General features: G+C 49.3%; 1 protein-coding gene across 1 annotated transcript in view; it reads left to right on the top strand.

Annotated features, from left to right (window-relative positions):
* The window catches only part of MICAL3 (microtubule associated monooxygenase, calponin and LIM domain containing 3), a 183,095-nt gene that overhangs the window by 67,346 nt on the left and 94,821 nt on the right, over window positions 1-20,928 (top strand). Inside the window, exons 2-12 of the mRNA XM_084766098.1 lie at window positions 3,296-3,637; window positions 5,465-5,672; window positions 7,706-7,822; window positions 8,199-8,300; window positions 8,684-8,839; window positions 9,922-10,022; window positions 12,559-12,816; window positions 13,020-13,135; window positions 15,469-15,595; window positions 17,017-17,113; window positions 19,490-19,637. Coding sequence (XP_084622224.1) covers window positions 3,374-3,637; window positions 5,465-5,672; window positions 7,706-7,822; window positions 8,199-8,300; window positions 8,684-8,839; window positions 9,922-10,022; window positions 12,559-12,816; window positions 13,020-13,135; window positions 15,469-15,595; window positions 17,017-17,113; window positions 19,490-19,637 — 1,694 coding nt within the window. The 5' untranslated portion in view covers window positions 3,296-3,373. The remainder of the gene's footprint in view (window positions 1-3,295; window positions 3,638-5,464; window positions 5,673-7,705; window positions 7,823-8,198; window positions 8,301-8,683; window positions 8,840-9,921; window positions 10,023-12,558; window positions 12,817-13,019; window positions 13,136-15,468; window positions 15,596-17,016; window positions 17,114-19,489; window positions 19,638-20,928) is intronic.

A 20,928-nucleotide genomic window follows, 5' to 3' on the forward strand; every position in this document is an offset into this window, starting at 1 on the left:
TTCTACCCCTTCCCCGCCCCCAGGAGTTCTGGCACTTTCTAGCCAGATTTCCTGCTCTCTAGGTTCCTATGATTATGAGTGTTGATTTTTCCCAGAATACTAGGGTGGGTGGCACAGTGGGTGAGGAGGAGGCAGGAAGGCTTGATGCAGCTTTGACCTTCAGGACGAGGGAAGTGACGCTGAACAGGCTAGGTCCATCTGTCGTTCCTCCTGGCCCTTTTCAGTGTGAGTCACAATGCTGGGCAAGTGCCCTGGGGAGTGAGACAGCCCTGGTACAGCGTAGCATAGGTGTATTAGCCGGGCAAACAGCGCCAGCCACCCTGGGCTGCCTTCCTGCTGTTCTCACCTGGCTCACAGAGGTGGAAAGGAAGGCAGCCCAAGGGACTGTGTCTCGTGTAGTCTTACCCTGGGTGCCTGTTGCATTGTTCTGAGAACCGACCTACTTCTGTTTATCTGGTGTCATTAGTGCCCTGCAGGTCACGATCCCTTAGCCCGGGCACCTAATACTTTGCCTGCCACTCCAGAGCAGACACTGCACCCTTTGGGGAACTGGGCTGACTATGCTCATTATTAGCGTAGTGTTCTCCACTCAAAGAAGGACTGGGATGGCTGTCCGTGAAGGTGTTCAGCCCTGATGAAGTGACCCTGTGGTGCTCAGCAGCTCCAGGGAAGGGAGTATTCACTTGAGAGTAGGCAGTGCTCAGCCCGGGGAATGTCAGCTCTGTGCCTAAAGTTGTTGTCATGGCCAGCATGGTGTTCAAAGGGAAGTGTGAGCATAACGGGTACTTTAGAAGTCAGTGGTGTGAGCCGGGCTTAGTGGTGCACACCCTGGGAGGCAGACAGAATCAGGCGGCTCTTTGTGAGTTCGAATCCAGCCTGGTCTACATAGTATAGCCAGAGCCAAATAGTGAGCCTGTCTCACAAAAACAAAAAGAAAGAAATACATGGCGTGGAATCTTGAGTGTGCTGGATTTAGCAAGAACTACAAGGTCCTGAGCACACTGAATTCTGCCAAGAGGTAGTCGGTGGCTGCCGATTAGGAACAGAAAAAAACCTTCTGGGCAAAGGTAATCAGGCCAGGTGTGTTGAAAACTTCAGAATGTTGCATTGTAACTCCGGTAGCACCAAGGTGGTTGTGGACATAGGGTGAACATAGGTTGTGGACATAGGGATGGGGGTTGGGGCCGGAAGACGTGGGGCAGTGCCTGCCCTCTGAAATCTGTTGATGTTCAGTGGTTGTTTCTTGCCACCCTTTCTTCTGCCTCATCATAAAAGCGTCTGGGTTTTTCTGTACTTACAAGCTGCCTTTTGACTGGCTACCATTTCTAAGATAAGCCTGGGCTTGTAAGAAAAAGAATGGACTCTTCAAAATAATTTGCTTGCTGCCATGACCTAAAATAAACCTTTATTTAGGGGAAACCAGAGGTCGGTTCTGATTAATTCCAGGATTTCTTTGTTTTGTTTTGTACTTCTTTTTTATTTTGGGGGTTAGGGGTGGAACCCAGAGTCTCCCACATGTTAGGAGGTGCTCTGCCATTGAGCCACAGCCCCCAGACAATTCATTATTATTATTAACTCCTTGGTCACATGGATAGTGAGACAGGCCATACCTATTAGTAATGTGGTCTCTACTCTACAGAGGCAGAGGCTGTTGAGTAAGGCACAGTGCTGTGGTTAAAACGCCAAGTCAGTGTGGGTGGTAAGAGTCACCATCTTGAATACTTTCCAGGCTTCTCCTCTCTCCGGGGAAACGGGAGGGGAAATGCTAATCCCCGTCCTTCACACAGTCTCTTCTGACGTGGTCTCAGGTGCTCTGATTTAACCTTATGAGGTTTCAGAAGGCTCTGTAGGAAAGCAGAGCATTCCTGCATCACTGTGGGTGTCCGGCTGCTCAGTGATTTGTCCAAAGAAGCAGCTTCACTCGGTCTTGGGGTTATCCATATCATAGAGTTTAGGGTCTGTCTCTGAGAGTTGGGTCCGTCGGCACCGACAGCCTGGTGGCCCCCACCAGCTTGATTCCATCCACTGGCTAGCCGGCCGCTCCTTGCCTACTGAGTACTAAGTACAGTGCATCTCCTCAGCGCCTTCCATCGCCCCACCCCCCAGTAAAGCTTCTTCCTGGCAAAGCTCCAGCCGGTCTCATTTATCCCAGAGGCAGCTGATGATGAGGTGAGCCGTTCTAACTGGCGCACTCCAAGAGTGCCGTGGCCAGAATTGTCTCAGCATCAGACTTAGGACTTCAGAGCTCCCTCAGAGCTGCCTGAGGAAGACTGACTTCCCAAGGGCCACGCGGCAGCCAGTGCAGACTCCAGGCTGCACTCCTCGTTGTATGTCTCTAAATAGTAGTTCCAACAACACATGGCACAAAAGAGATCAGAAGAGGAGAAATACATAAGGGTGCTGTTTCCACCTGTTCAAATGTGTGTCTGCACGCGTACGGGGAGGTGGTGGCGGTGATTCCTAAGTACTTGGTATGGATAACACCATTGTTATTGTACAGTATGAATGTGGGCGATGGAATGGCCATAAACCCACTCTTGGGAAGCTTTGTGAGCCTTACGTGCCAAGTGACTCTGCTGTGTCTCCTGCTTCTTAGCCGGCTCTGGCATGGCCCCTTTGGCTTTCTTCAGCCCCCTCTCTACTAGTTCTTAAAGTAGTCTTTTAAGAGGGTGCCCTATAGATGAGTGCTTGTGTTTTTTTGTTTGCTTGTTTGTTTGAGACAGGGTCTCTCTGTGTTAGCCTTGGCTGTCCTGGACTCGCTTTGTAGACCAGGCTGGCCTTGAACTCACAGTGATCCACCTGCCTCTGCCTCCCGAGTGCTGAGATTAAATGCGTGTGCCAGCACGCCCAGCTCATGCTTGTGGTTTTAATCTCTAGGCCTGCTGTACTTTCTTAGTGGCCTCTGTCCTGGAACCCACTCTGTAGACCAGGCTGGCTTCGAACTCAGAGATTTGCTTGCCTTCACCTCTCAAGTGCTGGGATTAAAGGCATGCGCCGTCACCACTCAGCGGGAGTCACTCTTGGCTGATGACTCTCATGGGGCAGCCGGAGTGACTTCCCTGCCCAGTCTTCCACGCTCCCCTTGCCTGACTGAAAGCCTCCGCAGTCCCTGAATTGTCCACTGTAACACACTCTGTCATCATGTAATCAGCCTCCTAGACTGTCAAATCCCCAACACCCTGATGGTGCCTGTCAAGGACAGGAGTGTCACCACTCTTTGGGAAGGAGCATGTCTCCTGGGAAATGCTCAGAAACAGATGCTGACCATCTCGTTCTCTTCCTTGTTTTCCATCAGATTAAGGTGACAGTGCCGGGCGGACCAGCAGCCATCCCACTTGCCCCGTCTGAGGGGCTGTGCCAAGAGCAGGGGAGCATGGAGGAGAGGAAGCAGGAGAGCACAAACCAAGCTCACGTCCTCTTTGACCGGTTTGTCCAGGCCACCACCTGCAAGGGAACCCTCAGGGCCTTCCAGGAGCTCTGTGACCACCTGGAGCTAAAGCCTAAGGACCACCGCTCCTTCTATCACAAGCTCAAGTCTAAGCTCAACTACTGGAAGGCCAAAGCACTCTGGGCCAAATTGGACAAGCGGGGCAGTCACAAGGACTACAAGAAGGGAAAAGCATGCACCAACACAAAGGTGAGCCACGCTGTTCTCAGGGAGGAGAGCCAGGCCCTGGGCCAGCTGTTACCTGTGTTCATGTGACACGTCTGCCCACCAGGCCCTACGCCAAGCATATTTCATGTACTCAGCTATCAAACGTTCAGAGTCTGAGGGCAGGTGGGTAGGAACTTCTGTATTTTTCGGAAGCTCTCTCCACTAGCCTCACATCGTCAGTAGGATGCGGGTCCCTTAGCAAGGCCATGTGAGTGTCCTGTCTGAATATGATGTCATGGTTCTTGGCCTGTCATCTTTCTAGTCATCCTTCCACTTTCAGCACCTGATAAGGATTCATCACAAGTTCCCGGCTTCCTCCCAGCCATAGTCCAAAGGCCTGATGCACTTCACAGACAAGGACCCTGTAAACGGAAGCATTTCTATTGCTGTCTTCACGGTGTAGAAAGAACAGTTCCTGTGAAATAGGCTTGGGCTGAGACCTGAGATGTGCACTCACCTGCGTGGGAATAGGAGTGAGGGAGTGAGAACGTGTTACTCACTGAGTCGGGAGAGGAGTGAGGAGTGAAAGGGACAAAGGGATTTCCTGACGTCCCCTTTGAAGAGTGCCCTCTGGGAAAAGGTTAGGGAAAGTTTGTAAGCAAATTCCTACTGGCTGTGTTATTTTGGCTTTTCATGACTTTTACTTCATCCTGTCAGCTACCCAAGGAACCCACCCCATGAAGATCATAAGGCAGGATGTTCATGAACGACTATGCTTTAATTTAAAGTAAAATAAGGGGAGCTCAAGGGTAGACTATTTGCTTCACAGGCCTTGAGTTTCCAGCTTCAGCATCTCCTCTGCTCACCCCCTAAAAATCACACACACCTGTGAGCACATACACGCACACATACACACTCACAGGAAGAGAGATAGAAGGAAAAAAAAAAAACAAAGTCAAAGTGTTGTGTGACTTCTGCTCATAAAGCTCAGGCTGTTTAAGGTCAGTGTCCCTCCTCTGCGGTGGTTCTCTAGTGTGGGTTACCAAGAGCATTCCCTGGACTTTTGTTGGTCTAGAATTGATTTTAGAACCCACGTCAGGGGCTAGAGGGATGGCTCTGCTCTTGCAGAGGACTGGAGTTGAGTGTCCAGCACTGACCCTAGGTGGCTCACAGTCATTCAGCCATGATTCCAGCTCCGGGAGATCTAACAACTTCTTCTGGCCTCCTTGGGCACCTGCACGCCTGTACGTGTGTGTGTGTGTGTGTGTGTGTGTGTGTGTGTGTGTGTGTGTGTGTGTGTGTGTTTAAACAAGACAAAACAAAACTCTAATGTCAGGCCATCTGATGCCTCTTCTGAAGGAGTAAACAGCTGGTGTACATACATACACTCAGGCTTACATACATACATTAAATAAATAAATGATAGGTAGATAGATAGATAGATAGATAGATAGCTTTGGGTCTTGAGCATTGCCTCCTGGGAGTCATTTGCGTGACAGACCCAGACTCAGTGGCCTGGATGCAGCTAGGAATCTTTCCTTTGGACAGCAACATGCTTCCGACTTAGCAACTTCCAAAGGGCCCTGTCTTGAAAGACGAGACATGATTTCCATGCTGTTTGTTGAGATGCTGCCCCGATTACATCCTGCTCATCTGTGGGTTCTCTAAGCTGCTCAAAACATTTCAGGGGCTCACGCTTCTCCTCCCAGCAATCCTGAGCTCTTCCTTCAAGCCGCCGCAAGTGTTACGCCGTCCTAGGCAGGCTTCAGGCGTCTTGGTCCTAGAGCATGGCCCTAGGACTGAGTGGTATAAGTGTGTTTTGAGAAGTGTGGCCTTGGCCTTAGCCCTGAAACACCCGTTATTTTTCAGTGTCTCATCATCGGAGCTGGTCCCTGTGGCCTCCGCACAGCCATCGACTTGTCCTTATTGGGAGCCAAGGTGGTCGTGATTGAGAAGCGGGATGCCTTCTCCCGCAACAATGTCTTGCATCTCTGGCCCTTCACCATACATGATCTCCGAGGTCTGGGTGCCAAGAAATTCTACGGCAAGTTCTGTGCGGGAGCCATCGACCATATCAGTGAGTAACACCAAAACTTAGTGCTCCCTTGTTCAGTAGACAGAGACAGGTAGGTTAACTGAGGAATTCCTCCTCGTCCAGGGTCTGCATCTGCCACCAGTGTTCTGTAACCTGGCTTCTTAAAGATTATTAGCTGGGGGGCTGCAGAGATGGCTTAGTAGTTAAGGCCGCTGACTGCTCTTCTAGAGGACCTGGGGTTCAAATCCCAGCACCCACATTGCAGTTGACAACTGTCAGTAACTCTAAGATCTGACACTCTTACATAGACATACATGTAGGCAAAACACCAATGCACATACAATAAAAATAAATAAATAAGATTTTTAAAAAGTATTTTAAAAAAATAGATCCTTAGTTGAGGGCTGGCCGGTGGTGGCGCACGCCTTTTATCCCAGCACTCAGGAGGCAGAGGCAGGTGCATCTCTGTGAGTTCAAGGTCAGCCTGATCTACAGAGTGAGTTGCAAGGCAGCCAGGACTACACAGAGAAGCTCTTGTCTCCACAGATTTTTGGTTAGGTCTTGGACTTTTGCTGAATACCCATGGTATGTGCCGTTCAAAGGAGGGGCAAGAGTAGGCATTGAAAATAAGGTGGACAGTTTAGATTTCGACCCTCTGATGGTTGTGTGTTCAGTGGAAGAAGTACACAGGCTTCAGCTTTGCACTGTGATCATGTGTGCCTTCTACTAATGCAGGAAAACGGTACCACGGGGACACTGACCTGGGAAACCACACACACAAAAGAGTCACAGCTTAGACACATATGCTAAGTCCACAGTGAGAGTCTGTGAGTCAGAGGAGAGGTGGTAAATGAAGGCGGTGCTTTGTGCTTTTCATAAGAAGGTTCTGTCTTCTTGACTGTAAGTGGCTCATCTGAAACCAGTTTGGAACGGTGTACCATCAAGCTAGAAAAATCTCTTCCCTGTCATTAATTTAGTCGGGGAAATGTTAGTAAGGAGCATTTGTTCTCAGCTCCTCCCAAGGTATGTGACCTTGGGAATACGTTCAGCCATTAGGCCTTTCGCTGTTTGGAGTGGTAGTACCAACTGATCCAACACTAGCTGGCGGCTGCCACATTCCACTGGCAAGAGGAAGTGCTCTGCCCATCTGCCAGGCTGTAATTTGTAAAGCATCTCAGAACCCACAGTTGTCTGCAAAAATAAAATGTGTGCTAGCTCAGGTCTCAGCGAGTCTTTGGGAGTGTGACTCAGAAGGGCGAGGATGTGGTCAGCTGAGGAGAGTAACCAGGCTGACTTAGCAGGGAATTTGCGAGTGCTCATAGCTCATTAGTCACAGGCTGCAGGTAAATTTAGCCTTAAGAGAGGACCAGGGGTCGTTGACTGACTGGATCTGTGGTCCTTCCGTGTGGCCAGCTTTATTTTAGAGCATAGGGTATTTTAGATGAGGGAAAGGATTCCCATCTCTCTGGGACCTGGTGTTGGTTCCAGATCTGGGTGCAACTCATTAGGCATCGAATATGTTTATTACTATGCTTAATGAACAGGATTGTCAGTCCTTTAGGGCCTTGGTTTCCACAGCTCTAAGTCACTGGTGGTGGAAAATAATAAGAGATATGGTGTCCATCAGGTAGGAGTGGGTGAGGTCAGCGAGGGGTTAGAGTGGAAAGCGGATGCTGTGACATCTTACCTGTGGGTACACCTCGCCCATAGCTTGCAATAAGTAGGTGACTCTGAAGACTGGATGCTGCTAATAACAGGGGCTCTCAGTGCAGCCAGGAGGTAGGAGAGTGGTTCTCCTCGGCCACAGCCCTCTGTTGTCTCTGTCGTCATGTTTATTTGTGTGGAACATCAGGTTCCAGAGGTGGGGTAGCCTGGTCGATCCAGAGTGTTTCTTCCATTGTCTGATGTCACCTTTACAATGTAGAGAAAGAAAATGAGACGTTCTGAGACATGTCTCTGCTATGGCATCCTTTGGGAACCTCAGCAGACATGGACGGGTGGCAGCCTGCAGGTGAGCACCACGGGGCTCTCCCCTTCCCCTCCCCTTCGCCACTGAGACCTCTGTGTTCCCCTAGGTATCCGTCAGCTCCAGCTAATCCTCCTGAAAGTAGCCTTGATTTTGGGCATTGAGATCCATGTCAACGTGGAATTCCAAGGGCTGGTTCAGCCTCCCGAGGACCAGGAGAATGAACGTGAGTGGGAGTGGACGGAGGAAGAGGGCGTGAGGGCTCCGAGTGGGTGAGAGCAGATGAGATCATGGGAGGAGCCAGGAGGACTTGCAGGTGGTTTTCAGCGCTGACTAAAGGGGCTTTGTTCATGCAGCCTGGACTTTTGAGGACTTTTGGGTTACCTCAGAGGCCTTTGGCACGGTATTAGGCGTGGTGGGCATTTGTATTACAGAAAGTGCGAAGGTAAAGAAAGCGTCTTTGTGAGCTCTCTTGTTAAAACTTTCTGCCTGAGGCCACCCCTTGTTCAGTATTATGTGTACCACTCTGAATTTGGTGTGATCTGTATGTCTGGGTACGATTTAGTCTGTGCTGTGACCTTCGTGTTGCTTTTGGTCCACAGGGATAGGATGGCGAGCATTGGTGCACCCCAAAACTCATCCCGTATCAGAATATGAATTTGAAGTGATCATCGGTGGGGACGGACGTAGGAACACCCTAGAAGGTACCGGCTTTGGCCTCCTCTCCTTTGCCTGGCTCATCACAGATTGAAGGCTGACCTGCCCCGGAGACCATATCCCTAAAAATTTGCTTGTGTGCTGTCCAGTCAGTGCTGGCTAGGGATATTTCCCACAGGACACAAGGAGACAATCCCTTTTAGCCTGTGCACCAATGTGCGGGGGCTCACAGCACCCCCCACACACACACACACACTTTAAGGGTAACCTTTAGTACTGAATAAAACGTTGTTCGTGATAATGGGCGGGACTTCCCTCCTGAGTTGTTTCATTCCTGTTGGGCGAGCAGCTTACTTTCCCTGATTCTGCCCCCCCCCACACCCCCCATATTCTCATTGGAAGCCCTCACCCCTTCTCTTCTTCCCGCTAGGATTTCGCCGGAAGGAATTTCGTGGCAAGCTGGCCATCGCCATTACGGCAAACTTCATCAACCGCAACACAACAGCCGAGGCCAAAGTGGAGGAGATCAGTGGTGTGGCTTTTATATTCAACCAGAAATTTTTCCAGGAGCTAAGAGAAGCCACAGGTTGGTTGTCAGTGCCTCCGGAGCCCAGGGCTTGTAGGTGTGGGTAGCCGTGGATGTCAAGGCTCAGTCCTTCGCCCTCTGTCCTTTTGGTCACTGCCATCCTTTGTTTTTAGCGTGTTCCCACACGACTGCAACTGCCAGTTCTCAGCGCTGAGGTGACCAGGCTGCTCTGTTTTTGTTTGGTTTACCTTCCGCCAACTCATCCCCCCCCAGCCCCTCCTGCTGCTACCTCATGAGCCAGGTTTGCTGCCAGCTGAGCAGACTGCCTGTTGGCTGCTTTTGTTGACCTTTGGTGTCACTATTGGCCTTGTCTGAGGTCATCTGCAATCATCAGCGGCCATTGCTGCAGGGGAGTGGGACTGTGTGTGACCATTTTATGATGGATTGAGCTAGATATTTTGCTGCACTAAAACAAAATTAAACAGCAACAACAACAACAACAACAACAAATACCTCCATTCTGCTTTCTAGAGCTTGATTTCCTTGCATTCCATATATCTTTCAGGTTAGCTGAGTAAAAAAATTCAATATTCCTCTCTCTGCGTTTAGGCATCTATCCTGCTAGAAATCTAGGAGATGCCTCCAGCTTCCGTGATGAAAGAGGTTTCACCTGGTAAATAAGCCATCATCCGCCAGGTCGCACACCTGTAATCCCAGCACTCATGGAGGCAGAGACAGGTGGTTCGCTGTGAGTTCAAGGCCACCTGGTCTACCAAGTGAATCCAGGACAGCCAAGGCTACACAGAGAAACCCTGTCTCAGAAAAAAAAATCAATCAATCAATCAATCATCCCCTTTTGTAGATTGGCCTCTCCTTTGTTTTACTTTTCCCATTGTGGTGTCTTTGTTTACTATTGGTCGTTGTTTCTAGGATAACCTAGGATGCTGAGTGAGTTATAGGGCAGCACAAAAAGAAAACAAACCTGGATCTCCGTGTGCTGTGCAGGAAGTGAGGGTCTGAGCCTAGACAGCTTCCCTGCCTGGTACTCTTCAGCCCCTTTCTGTGAGCCCTGTGTCCAGCCTTGTGGATTCCCTAATGTCCCAGTCTCCACGAATCCTCACTCGTCTGTCTTCTGGTTGCAGGTATTGACTTAGAGAACATCGTCTACTACAAGGATGACACTCACTACTTCGTTATGACGGCCAAAAAGCAGAGCTTACTGGACAAAGGGGTGATACTGCATGTGAGCACTGGCTTTCTCTCAGGCCACAGTTTTGTTCAGCTGCTTGGTGGCATCACTAAGAAGAATGTTATAGTCTCATGGGTTTTTCCTGTAAGGGAATAAAAGTGACACTGAAACACATCTGGAAACCCATGCTATTTATTAGTTTAACTTAAAAATGTTTCTATTGGATGGGTGTGGCGGCGCACGCCTTTAATCCCAGCGCTCGGGAAGCAGAGGCGGGTGCACCTCTGTGAGTTTAAGGCCAGCCTGGTCTACAAAGCGAGCCCAGGACAATCAAGGCTACACAGAGAAACCCTGTCTTGAAAAACCACAAAAACCCACAAAAAAACAAAAAACAAAAAAAGCAAACAAACAACAACAAAGCATCATATAAAAACTTGAAACTGTAAGTAGGAGAGCTGACAGGGCCTATGTGGCTGTGATTATGATTAGCTTTAACAGTTCCCAACATGGCCACTATTGTTTAATGAGCCCAGCCCCTTCCTCTCTCCCCTCTCCTGCTCTTCCACTGTGTTCTAGTAAGTGTTAGATACCATGTCATGTATAATTAGCCAGGTTAACTAGGTACAGTGGATTCCATACATGACAACCATCGATCAGTCTGCCCTCTCACACCCACTACTCCCCCCACACAGTGACGGGGACCGAGCCGAGGGCCTTGTGCATCTCTAGGCAAGAACTCTGGCATGGAGCTACCTCTCTCGACAGGCTCTTTTCTAAGGCGCTCAGGCTGTCCTCAAAATAGCTCCATAGCCCAGGCAAGCCTTGAACATGTAATCATCGTGCCTTAACCTCTAAGTAGCTGAGATTATAAGCCTGCACCTCCAGGCCCCACTTTAGTAAGTCTTCTGTGTGTGGGGCGGGGGGCAGTGCAGGGTGAGGAGTGTTGGACCAAGAAGCAGCACTTGGTGTTTATAGGAGCCTGACAGGAACTCAGGTTTTACTGTAGATGTGGTTCCTAGAGGTCCAGGGCACACTGACCTGACCAGATTCGGGGTATATTTAAGGCTCTTTCTAGTTGACAGCAAAGGCCTACTGTCTCTCCTTAGCCCATTGCAGCTCAGCCCTTTTTCTGGGGGACTAATTGCATGATCTACCCTGAGCTGATGACCTGCAGTCTACATCCCAGGGTGGCTCCTTAAGGAGCCTGGCTGGGTCTCACTTGGTCTCACAGATCTGGATGTGAGGATTAATTGTCTCCACGTGATGAATGGATAGGAGAAGCCTCAAGTGTGCTGACTTGGCCCTGTGCAGTTCCCACCAGCCCCCAGTCAGCTCTTAGGGAGCTCTTTGTGTGGCACATCAGACCCCTTAAGAGTGAGTCACACTGCTGCTCTATCTAAAGCAGACTGGGGAGAGAGGCGACAAGCACGTGCTTGCGACACAAAGTCTCCTTTCGGTGGTGAACGTCGCGTCTGCATCTCAGCGTGGCAGCCCCGTGGTGTATGGAGAGCATTGAGACAAAACTCTTGGTTCAGAACACCCTGCCAAACAAAAGCAAGGCGTGTTTGGCTAAATGCTCCATACAGCTGGCTAGTTCATTAGCTGGTCTCTTCTATAGCTGTACAGCAGAGGTGCCTAAGGACAGAGTGAAAACTCAGACCAGCCGTCCATGCAGAGCTGAGTTACCAGCTAAAACTAAGAGCAATCTGGAATGCTGGGGTCTGGTTTACTTTGCACCCCGTGCCCCCCCATTTCTGTAGTCTAACAGGATCCTATTGCTAAATGCTAAAGCCATCGTGGCCACTTAACACTAAACAAACAATGTTTCCAGGACCGACTTGAGCATTTGTGGTTTGGCTTTGGACAGCTCATAACTGTAATTGAGTGCCATTAGGGGACACCCGGGGGCCCCTCTTTAGGGGATTGGACAGGTTCACAGGAACCTCCAAAGCAGAGCAGGGGATTCTCAGACTTTATGTGGAAAGCCCCTTTTGTGCTAGTGTCCTCTTTGTTGGCTGGTGGATGTTCATAGAGCCTTGCACAGTCCTCCATACACGATTTGGAAATCTCTGGTTCATTGTCAGTGTGAGCCTTCTCATCTTCCTGGACCTGGTCTGCTCCATACTGCACTTCTCTTTGCACTAAAGCTTACAGGTTTTTCCCCCCCTTGGTGGAGGGGTGATAAGTCTGAATTTCTTGCCGCCAAAAGCTGTCAGACACCCAGATCGAAGTGATGATGGAAACTATCACAAACTTTAAAAATGCCCTTTCAGTTTACAAGGTGCCACTCTGTGACTCTTTTGTTGGATAACTGTAACAGCTGTGATAGGTCAGGATCACAGTAGAGATTTGCTCCAAGTGAGTGGAAAAGCCAGATCTTTTTAGGCAGCAAAGCCCCCACCCTCCCTCATTCCCCCCCCCCCAGTTCTTTTTAATTGGTATAAAAGGTCCAGTTTAGAATGTAAAACCATCTTAGGGAGGAAAGCACCATGAGATGAGGTCATGTTTGGGGTTGGTTGTGGGGTTCTATCTGGCCACGCAGCTTCCCTTCTTGGGCTGCTCCATCTCTGCCTTTGCTCTTCCTGCACAGGACTATACAGACACGGAGCTGCTGCTTTCCCGGGAGAACGTGGACCAGGAGGCCCTGCTGAACTATGCCCGGGAGGCTGCAGACTTCTCCACCCAGCAGCAGCTGCCTTCCCTGGATTTCGCCATCAATCACTACGGGCAGCCCGACGTGGCCATGTTCGACTTCACCTGTATGTACGCCTCTGAGAACGCCGCCCTGGTGCGGGAGCAGAACGGACACCAGTTACTAGTGGCTCTGGTTGGGGACAGCCTCCTGGAGGTGAGTACTGAAAAGGGGCGGAGAATTGAGTGGTAGATCGAGGGTGGTAAATAGGTCTGGGTGTCCAGGGATGTGGGTGGGCAGAGACCCTTACAGGGGCTGCACCAGCAAAGAGAGCAGTGAGGACGGGCCCTTGGGCCACTGGCTTACTTCCGCTCTTTAATAGCTGAGGTACTTTAACTCTGTGTCTATCACCTTTGCAGCCTTTCTGGCCAATGGGAACAGGAATAGCCCGGGGCTTTCTGGCTGCTATGGACTCTGCCTGGATGGTTCGAAGCTGGTCTCTGGGCACCAGCCCCTTGGAAGTCCTGGCAGAGAGGTAATGTGAAAGAGCCATGGGTGCCTCTTACAGGACTGGGGAGTCGGCCCAGTTACTTACTCCTCAGCCAAGTGCAAGATCTTCTGCCACCTTGTTCTTTTGTGCTTTTTTTTTTTTTTTAAAAGATGCTTTCATGTCTAAGTAGAGGAAAGACAAGGTACTGTTTGGTTAAAATCATAGGAACCTCAGGGCGATCTGCACACACTGTTCTTGTAACTGCCCCCCACCACCTCATCTACTGTTGACATATGATATCTGCACCTTTGTGCACCATTGACTGGTCCTGATTCCTTTCCATTAATCATGTGAGCAAATGCTCAGAGGCAGCACATTGGCGGCTGTGTTCCGGAAGCCAGCATGGCGGTGGGGACACGCTGGTGACAAACATTGGAAACCGGCTGAAAGGGAAGCCCCAGAGCACTCAGGATTGTCTCCTGAGCACCCCCAAGAATGTCAGGTGTTTGGAAGCAGACGGTTGTAAAATGAGGCAAGGACACTAGGGTTTACTTCCTGTTTACCCTGCACAGGAGAAACAGAGTGTGGGAATTCCTGGATGAAACTGATAATTGATGTTACTCTGTGTCTCGGTGACATTTTTGTTGTTGTGACAAAATACCATGGCCAAGGCAGCTTACAGAAGAAAAGGTTTATTCGGGGGCCATACAGTTTCAGAGGGACCGTCAAGGCAGGGAGCATGGCATCAGGCAAGCAGGCATGGCGCTGCAGCAGGAGCTGAGGGCTCACATCGGATCCACACGCAGGAAGCAGTAGTGAGAGCTAAATAGGAAAGGCTTGGGTTTTTGAAACCCCCAGGTCCACCCCCCAGTGACACCTCCTCCAACAGGGCTCCTGATCCTTCCCAGACGGTTCCACCAGCTAGAGACAGACAGAGTGCTCAGACATAAAAAGCCTTTACGGACCATTCTCATTGAAACCACCACATTTACTCCCTGCCTCCCGTAGGCCTGTGGCTATGTCCTAATGCGAAACACTCCCATTTATCCCAAAATGTCTATCACAGTCTCAACACTGTTTAAAAAGATTCAAAGCTGTCTTTTAATTGTAAGCCTCTATAAAATCAAAAAGCAAATTATATACTTCTGACACAGAATATACATACCATTCAGAAGTGACAGGATGGGGGTATAATGGGGAAATACCAGACCAAAGCAAGACCAGGTACCCACAGGACAAACACCAGCTCTTGTAGCTCCATGGCTAATGGCAAAGGGTTTGGAAAGCTCCATCCTTCAGCCATGCTGCCTGCAACCCAAACTGGGCCGCTCTCCCTGACAGACGCCCCAAGGTTCTGTCCCTTCCAGCATCCTGGGATCTTTAGCACACAGCTCAGCTTCACTTCCACAGCTTCAGGCGCCCCCCCTCCCCCCCCAGGGCCTGCGTGCAGAGACACCCATACCATATACCTGGCCTCTACAGCTCTCCTTAACCTCCGAGGAAGATGGTACAGTGCCTTTACTCTGTACACCATATACCCTTGATGACTCTAAAGCCTGGGCTTGGAGGCTGATGTTGCCAAGCTCAGCTGCCCACCTGGGATGGAGCCTGGCCCCTGCTTTCGCCACATCTGCAGCAGCTTTGACTTGTTGCTTTTTAGGAGCAGAAAATTCCTTAGGCCTTTTCCTTTCACCAGCTGCTGGGTAGTGGGTTGGGACGTCGCCCTGAGGGCACCATTCCCCTTCCCCATTTCACACCAGGCCTCTCTTTATCTCGGTCAGCACAAGCCTTGGTGCCAACATTAAATTTTCTTGTGCTCTTATTCTCCTCAAACTGTATATTTTGCATTTCTTTCTTTCTTTCTTTTTCTTTTAGATTCCCCCCACACACACCCCCCGTCCGTTTGCTCCCTTTCATTGTAGAGCTGAGTAAGAATGGTTACTAATAAGCATGTGACGGAGTCATTTTTAGGCTGACTTGAAATCTCTTCTGCCAACAAAATTAGTCCCAAACTTTCCAATTTAGCCTCAGGCAGACTCTTAGGACAAGGGCAAAAAGCCCTTTTTTTTTTGTTGTTTTTCACCAAAATATTATAAAAATGGCTTTTAGCCCATTGCTAATATTGTTCCCCACTGAAGCCTCTTGAGCTGGGCCTCCTTAGTGCACATTGCTCTAAGTGCTATTGTCTTCTTAGCTTCTACTAGGATGGCCTGTTATGCCTTGCGTGCAGTGCTCAGCTGCTTTCCTAGTTCAGAGTCCCAAAGTCTTTTATACTTCCCTGCCTTGGCTGCCTTGTCAGGTAATATGGTGCTTGTCACTGCTGTGGGCACAGTGTTGTATGTCACTGCATGTGAGCACAGTGCTGTTTGTCATTGCAGGGAAAGCATTTACAGGTTGCTGCCTCAGACCACCCCTGAGAATGTGAGCAAGAACTTCAGCCAGTACAGCATCGACCCTGTCACTAGGTATCCCAATATTAACATCAACTTCCTCAGGCCAAGCCAGGTAAGAGCCTTCTTGTCAGTGTGTGCACCTCGGCCTATGTTCTGGATGCTCATAACTCTGGTCCACAGACCGGATAGGGATATATATGTAAACTGCATGTGTTATCATATAATATATAGCCCAATAGGGATGCCTGCAGCTGTGTGTTGTCATATAATATATAGCCCAATAGGGATGCCTGTGGCTGCATGTTTTGTCATATAGTAAATATTCCAACAGGGATACTTGCAGCTGCATGTGTTATACAACACACACTAAGTAATTCGAATTTATGTCTCTAGTGTTGAAAGCAATTATTTCCCATTAACACATTCATCACGGAGGGCCAGTCCTTCCTTCTTTGTCTTTTTGGCTCATCAGTTAAGAGTTTGGGATTGGGTTGGGGCGGCCTGAATGTGCTGTAACCCAAGCTCACTACAAAGCCCAGGCTGGCTTTGAACTGGTGATGATGCTCACGAATCAGCTTCCTGAGTGCTGGAGATACAGTCGTGAGCCACCATGCCTGGCTAAGCAAGGGGGGGGGTTGTTTTTGTTTTTGCTGTTGTTGTTGTTTTAATGACCTGTAGATCAGAGTGACAAAAGCAATAGACCTAGAACTTCACCCTGCACCTCCTAATTCCAACCAGAGTATGGGAAAGGGAACCAGCCAGTTCTGTAGTCGGGATGGGTGACTGTCACTGACGACATCACACCCACCACCCGTGGGTTTCTCTCTCTCTGCTCCTAAGTTTCCAGCTGAGACGTGTAGTGATAGCCCCTGCCTGCCCACAGCATCACTGTCAGGCAGGTGAGACTGCTCTCTGAAATGGCTTTGAAAGGCTGAGGTACTCTCTGCAGGAAGGTGGTGTTGTCAGCATTTGCTAGCGTTAGTACTGAGTCCTCCAGACTCCGTAAAGCGGCCTGCTTGTGGAGAGTGGCATCCTACGGAGCGAGCACAGCAGCCTCGAGGAGCAGGACGCATCAGGAAGCGGCTGCTTCCCACATCCATCCGTGTTCTAGAGGAGTTTCTTCTTTGCCCCCTGTCTGCATGGTGTGCACAGGTTTCTGTATCCGTTTAAACAGCGCTTATAAATATGCCGAAGGCAGGTGGCACCAGAGTAGAGTCACCGCCACGGCCACCACGTTCAACACAGCTGCTTACGTTGTTCAGGTTTTGCGTGTCTCCGTAACCTCGTTTGATTGAAGCTCTAAGGTCATCGCGTAGATTCTGCCTAAGCTTTACCATGAGACGTATAGCTCCACTTAGCCATGCCAGACCCTAACCTCAGCCCCCAGCGCTGCCAGAAAGTAAAAAGAAATATATAGACTTTACTCCCAGCTTGCTTTTATAGCCTTCCTTTGGGTCGCTCTTCTTTTAAGTGAGGTTTGTTATTCAGGGTTTGATTTTCCTTTTCCTTTTCCACCTTTCAACTTTCTGCCAGGTGCGCCATTTATATGATAGCGGAGAAACAAAAGATATTCATCTGGAAATGGAGAACCTGGTGAATTCCCGGACCACTCCCAAGCTGACTCGCAATGGTGAGTCCCAGTAACGGCCAACCCTGTTTAAAGAAGTCGGTACTCATCTGTCAAGCCATCTCGGTGACAAAGGGCCTGGGCTGCGGCCAGTGGTTACACCCCTGGGGGCCTTAGACGGTTGCCTATGTTACCAGGGTATGTTTTGACTGTCAGGACTGGGGTAGGTTTGCTAGTGGCATCTAGTGGAGAGAACTCAGGGACGTTGCTTATGCGTCCTGAAATGCTCAGAACAGTCCTCACACACAGAGAACTACTGTGGTCCAACGCAGTGTAAGGATCCCAGCAAAGAAAGAATAAGCAGGCTACCAAGATGAGACTTGATAGCCTATGACCATATAGTGGGGGAGGAGGTCCCCCTTGGTCATAAACCTAGGGGAAGGGAATAGGGTGGGAAGGAGGGAGGAATGGGAGGATACAAGTGATGGGATAACAATTGAGATGTAATCTGAATAAATAATAAAATTAAATTTTAAAAATTAAAAAAAAAAAAAGAATCCCCAGCACTCAGGCAGAGGCAGGCAGATCTCTGTGAGTTCGAGGCCAGCCTGGTCTACAAAGTGAGTCCAGGACAGTCAAAGATACACAGAGAAACCCTGTCTTGAAAAACTAAAAAAAAAAAAAAAAGAATACAGAGGTAAATTATTGTTTCATGAACTCTTCCTGGGGAGATACAGGGAACCAACAATTGACAAAAGTAATGAGTCCACTCAAGCGTAGCCCTGTGAACCAGTGAATTATTAAGCTTACCTACAGAGACACTGGTGACCTTTTCAGTTGACCTTCTGCCTCCTTGATGCTCTAGCATCCCCTAAGACTAAGCACCTGGGACAAAATTCTGTAAAGCTGGGAGGAGGTGTCTCCTTCCTATGAGGGGACATCCGGACCTTGGCAGCCCCGCCCTTAAGGGTCTCTTGCTGGTAACCACGGCTGCTCTGGTGAAGACCTTGGAGGATGGTGGCCCACACCAATCAGTTACAGATCCCGTAGATGGTGACAGAGTACCCTCACAAAATGCACGCAAGCTCCTGGGCACCCATGCACACAGTCAAGTTCTGGCAGAGGACTTGTAGAACATGTGGTGGCCTTTTAACTGGGTCTTGAGGCAGCACCGTCATGCCATGGCAGATGTGAAGGCCGTTCTGTACTTTGTGTGTGTTGATGGGCTGCCAGAGATTATCCTTGGAGAGTGGCATCCAGTACAACTGGTTGTGTGCCTTAGAGCAGACTGAGTAGGGAAATACACTCGGTCCAGGAAGGCCGTTTAGGAAATAGCTCCGTAGTCTCTATGTGATAAAGGCCAGAATCTGGGGCAGAGGCAGTGGATCACAGAACCAGGAGAACCTGGACTTTGGAGCCAGATACAAGCTGCTCTCAGTCTCAGCTGTGCTATCCGAAAAGTGTGTGGCCTTGAGCAGATTAGTTCAAACCTCAGCACCTCAGTTTTCTTGTGTCTGATCTGGGAGGAACAACACTGCTCTCGGGTTGTGGTCGTGAGTTCTCTGGCATAGCGCTCGCCACAGTGCTTGGCACGTGGTGGGTAGAGACAGCAACAGTTTGTAATAATCATTCATATTAAAAGTTTGAAGGCGCCACAGTGGATCAGCATGGACAGTCGTTTTTTAATCTGCTCACAAGTCACCACATAACGTAGTGCAAAACTAAATGCCAGCTGCCTTGGGGACAGGAACAGCCTTCTCGAACACAGATCAGTGCTCAGAGGCTGTCTTAAGTGTTAGCAGAACTCATGACACATGCACACCTGTGTGTATGCGCGCGCGCCTTTTCATTGTCTCCACTTGTGATGGTGTATAACACAGGTTGCCAGCCTGGGCCTCGGACTGTGCTGGTCTGTCTGGCTTTGTGTTTGTCACCTACAGTCTCTTCCCTTGGTGCTCAGCCCAGGCCTTAGGAAGTGAGACTAAGGCTTTGTTTGCTTGGGTTTAAGGTACTACAAGGGAAACTTTTTCTAATCTAATCTCCTGGGTGTTGCTGTGGACGCAAAGGCTTCCTCAGCCTGTTGCCAGGCAACTCTCTAGGGAGCTCTTGACTGTTGCCAGTGAGGTATCAGCTCAGCAGGTGGCATTTTGCCATCCACTTGTCTGCAGGAGTGCTGCTGGGACATGGCTTCAGTGTGGCGGGTCGTTGTCACCCTGTCTAAGGCGTTGACCCTGGAATCGGATAGGTTGATACCTAAAATTGTACTATCACGATACCAGTGGCATAAATGTACGCCTCACTGCTTTCTTCTGAAAATGGTACTGACATTTTGTCCCTACCCTCCATAAAGTTTTCAAAGTGGATGTGTGTCCTGCAAAGTGAATGCTTTGTCAATGGTATGAGGTAAGCACACTTCAGTAACTATTTTTATTGTTTTAGAGTCTGTAGCTCGTTCAAGCAAACTGCTGGGGTGGTGCCAAAGGCAGACAGATGGCTATGCGGGAGTAAATGTGACAGATCTCACTATGTCTTGGAAAAGTGGCCTGGCCCTGTGTGCCATCATCCACAGATACCGCCCAGATCTAATGTAAGTCATGACTAATTCTGTGTTTCCTTTTATATTCACCAAGGGTCCCAGAGCCCCTTATGCAAATTTTATACTTTTTCCTCCTCTGAGTTACAATGGAAAAATGCTCTCTTCAGAAGGCCCAACATTAATTTTAAAAAAGCTAGCTTTAAAAAATCGCAGCATTCAGAAAGTCAAAAACTAGTTTTAACACCCACCTGGGCCTGTTAACTTTTCAGAAAGGAAAACTGTTTATTGGCCCCGGATTGAACTCTTCATTTTTGGCTAGCTCTCTCCCCAATGCTATTGGTCACAGGGGAAACCTGGCTAGAACACTTGGCTAGCTCCACCCAACAGAAAACAATAGATATGTCCTGATTGATGATGGTCTTGGTCATTTTCTTTGTTAAAGGTTGTACTTTTTCCAAGCACTCTCCTCTGAGCCTCACAAAACATCAGCTTACCTACTGTCCCTCTGATACCCGTTTTCCACTCATCTACAGAACAGGGTGGCCTCAGGTCAGCCGCATGAACAAAGCGCTCAGACCCCGCCCCCAAGGCACTAGTTACTATGGAAGCCAAACAGATTCAGAGACAAGCACAGCACGGTGATTATCTTGGCGGCCTTCCTTTTTATCATTAGGTTCACTCAAGGGCCCAGGTTTTGCCTGTTGTTTCAGTGATTCGTTAAAGAGTCCTGGAAGACAAAGCCCCTATTTTGTGATGTCAGCAAGCTGATGCTGCAAGAGTTGGTAAAACCAGCTGCGCATGGTATAGGCCCTAGGCTTGAGCCCTAGGGCCACAAGACAACTAATTGTAGCCAGGCGTGCCTGCAGTCCCAGCATTGGGAGGCTTAAGCAGGAGAGATAGGAGTTTCAGGTTGAAACTATCTCCTGAAAAGAGTAAATAAATACGGAGAGGTTGCAAGGGTAGCCTTTGCCCAGCAGACACCAGGCTTCAGGTTTGATTCCCAGGCAAAACTAAAAGGATGGGGAAATTTCTGATGCAAAGTAAATGGCCTATGATGCTCATCCAGAAGTTGATTTTTAAAAAAAAAGTAAATGAAAGTCGCATTTTATCATTCACACTGGAGGAGAAAGGTGAGGAAGGAGAGCAGTGTCTCTGAAGCTGTGGTGGGTGGGGTGGGGTGAATCACTTCTGTCTCAAAGTGAAGGGAAGGAAGAAAAAGGAGTAGTGAGGCGGCTGGGGGCCGTGGGGAGGAGGAGGTAGAGGGTCCGATTAGATCATCCACACGGAGCCTGAAGAAGGCCTGAGGGAGCGATTCGGTGACGTTTGGACTATATTCAGGACC

Source organism: Acomys minous, assembly GCF_964271855.1.
Source record: "Acomys minous genome assembly, chromosome: 17".
NCBI lineage: Eukaryota > Metazoa > Chordata > Mammalia > Rodentia > Muridae > Acomys > Acomys minous.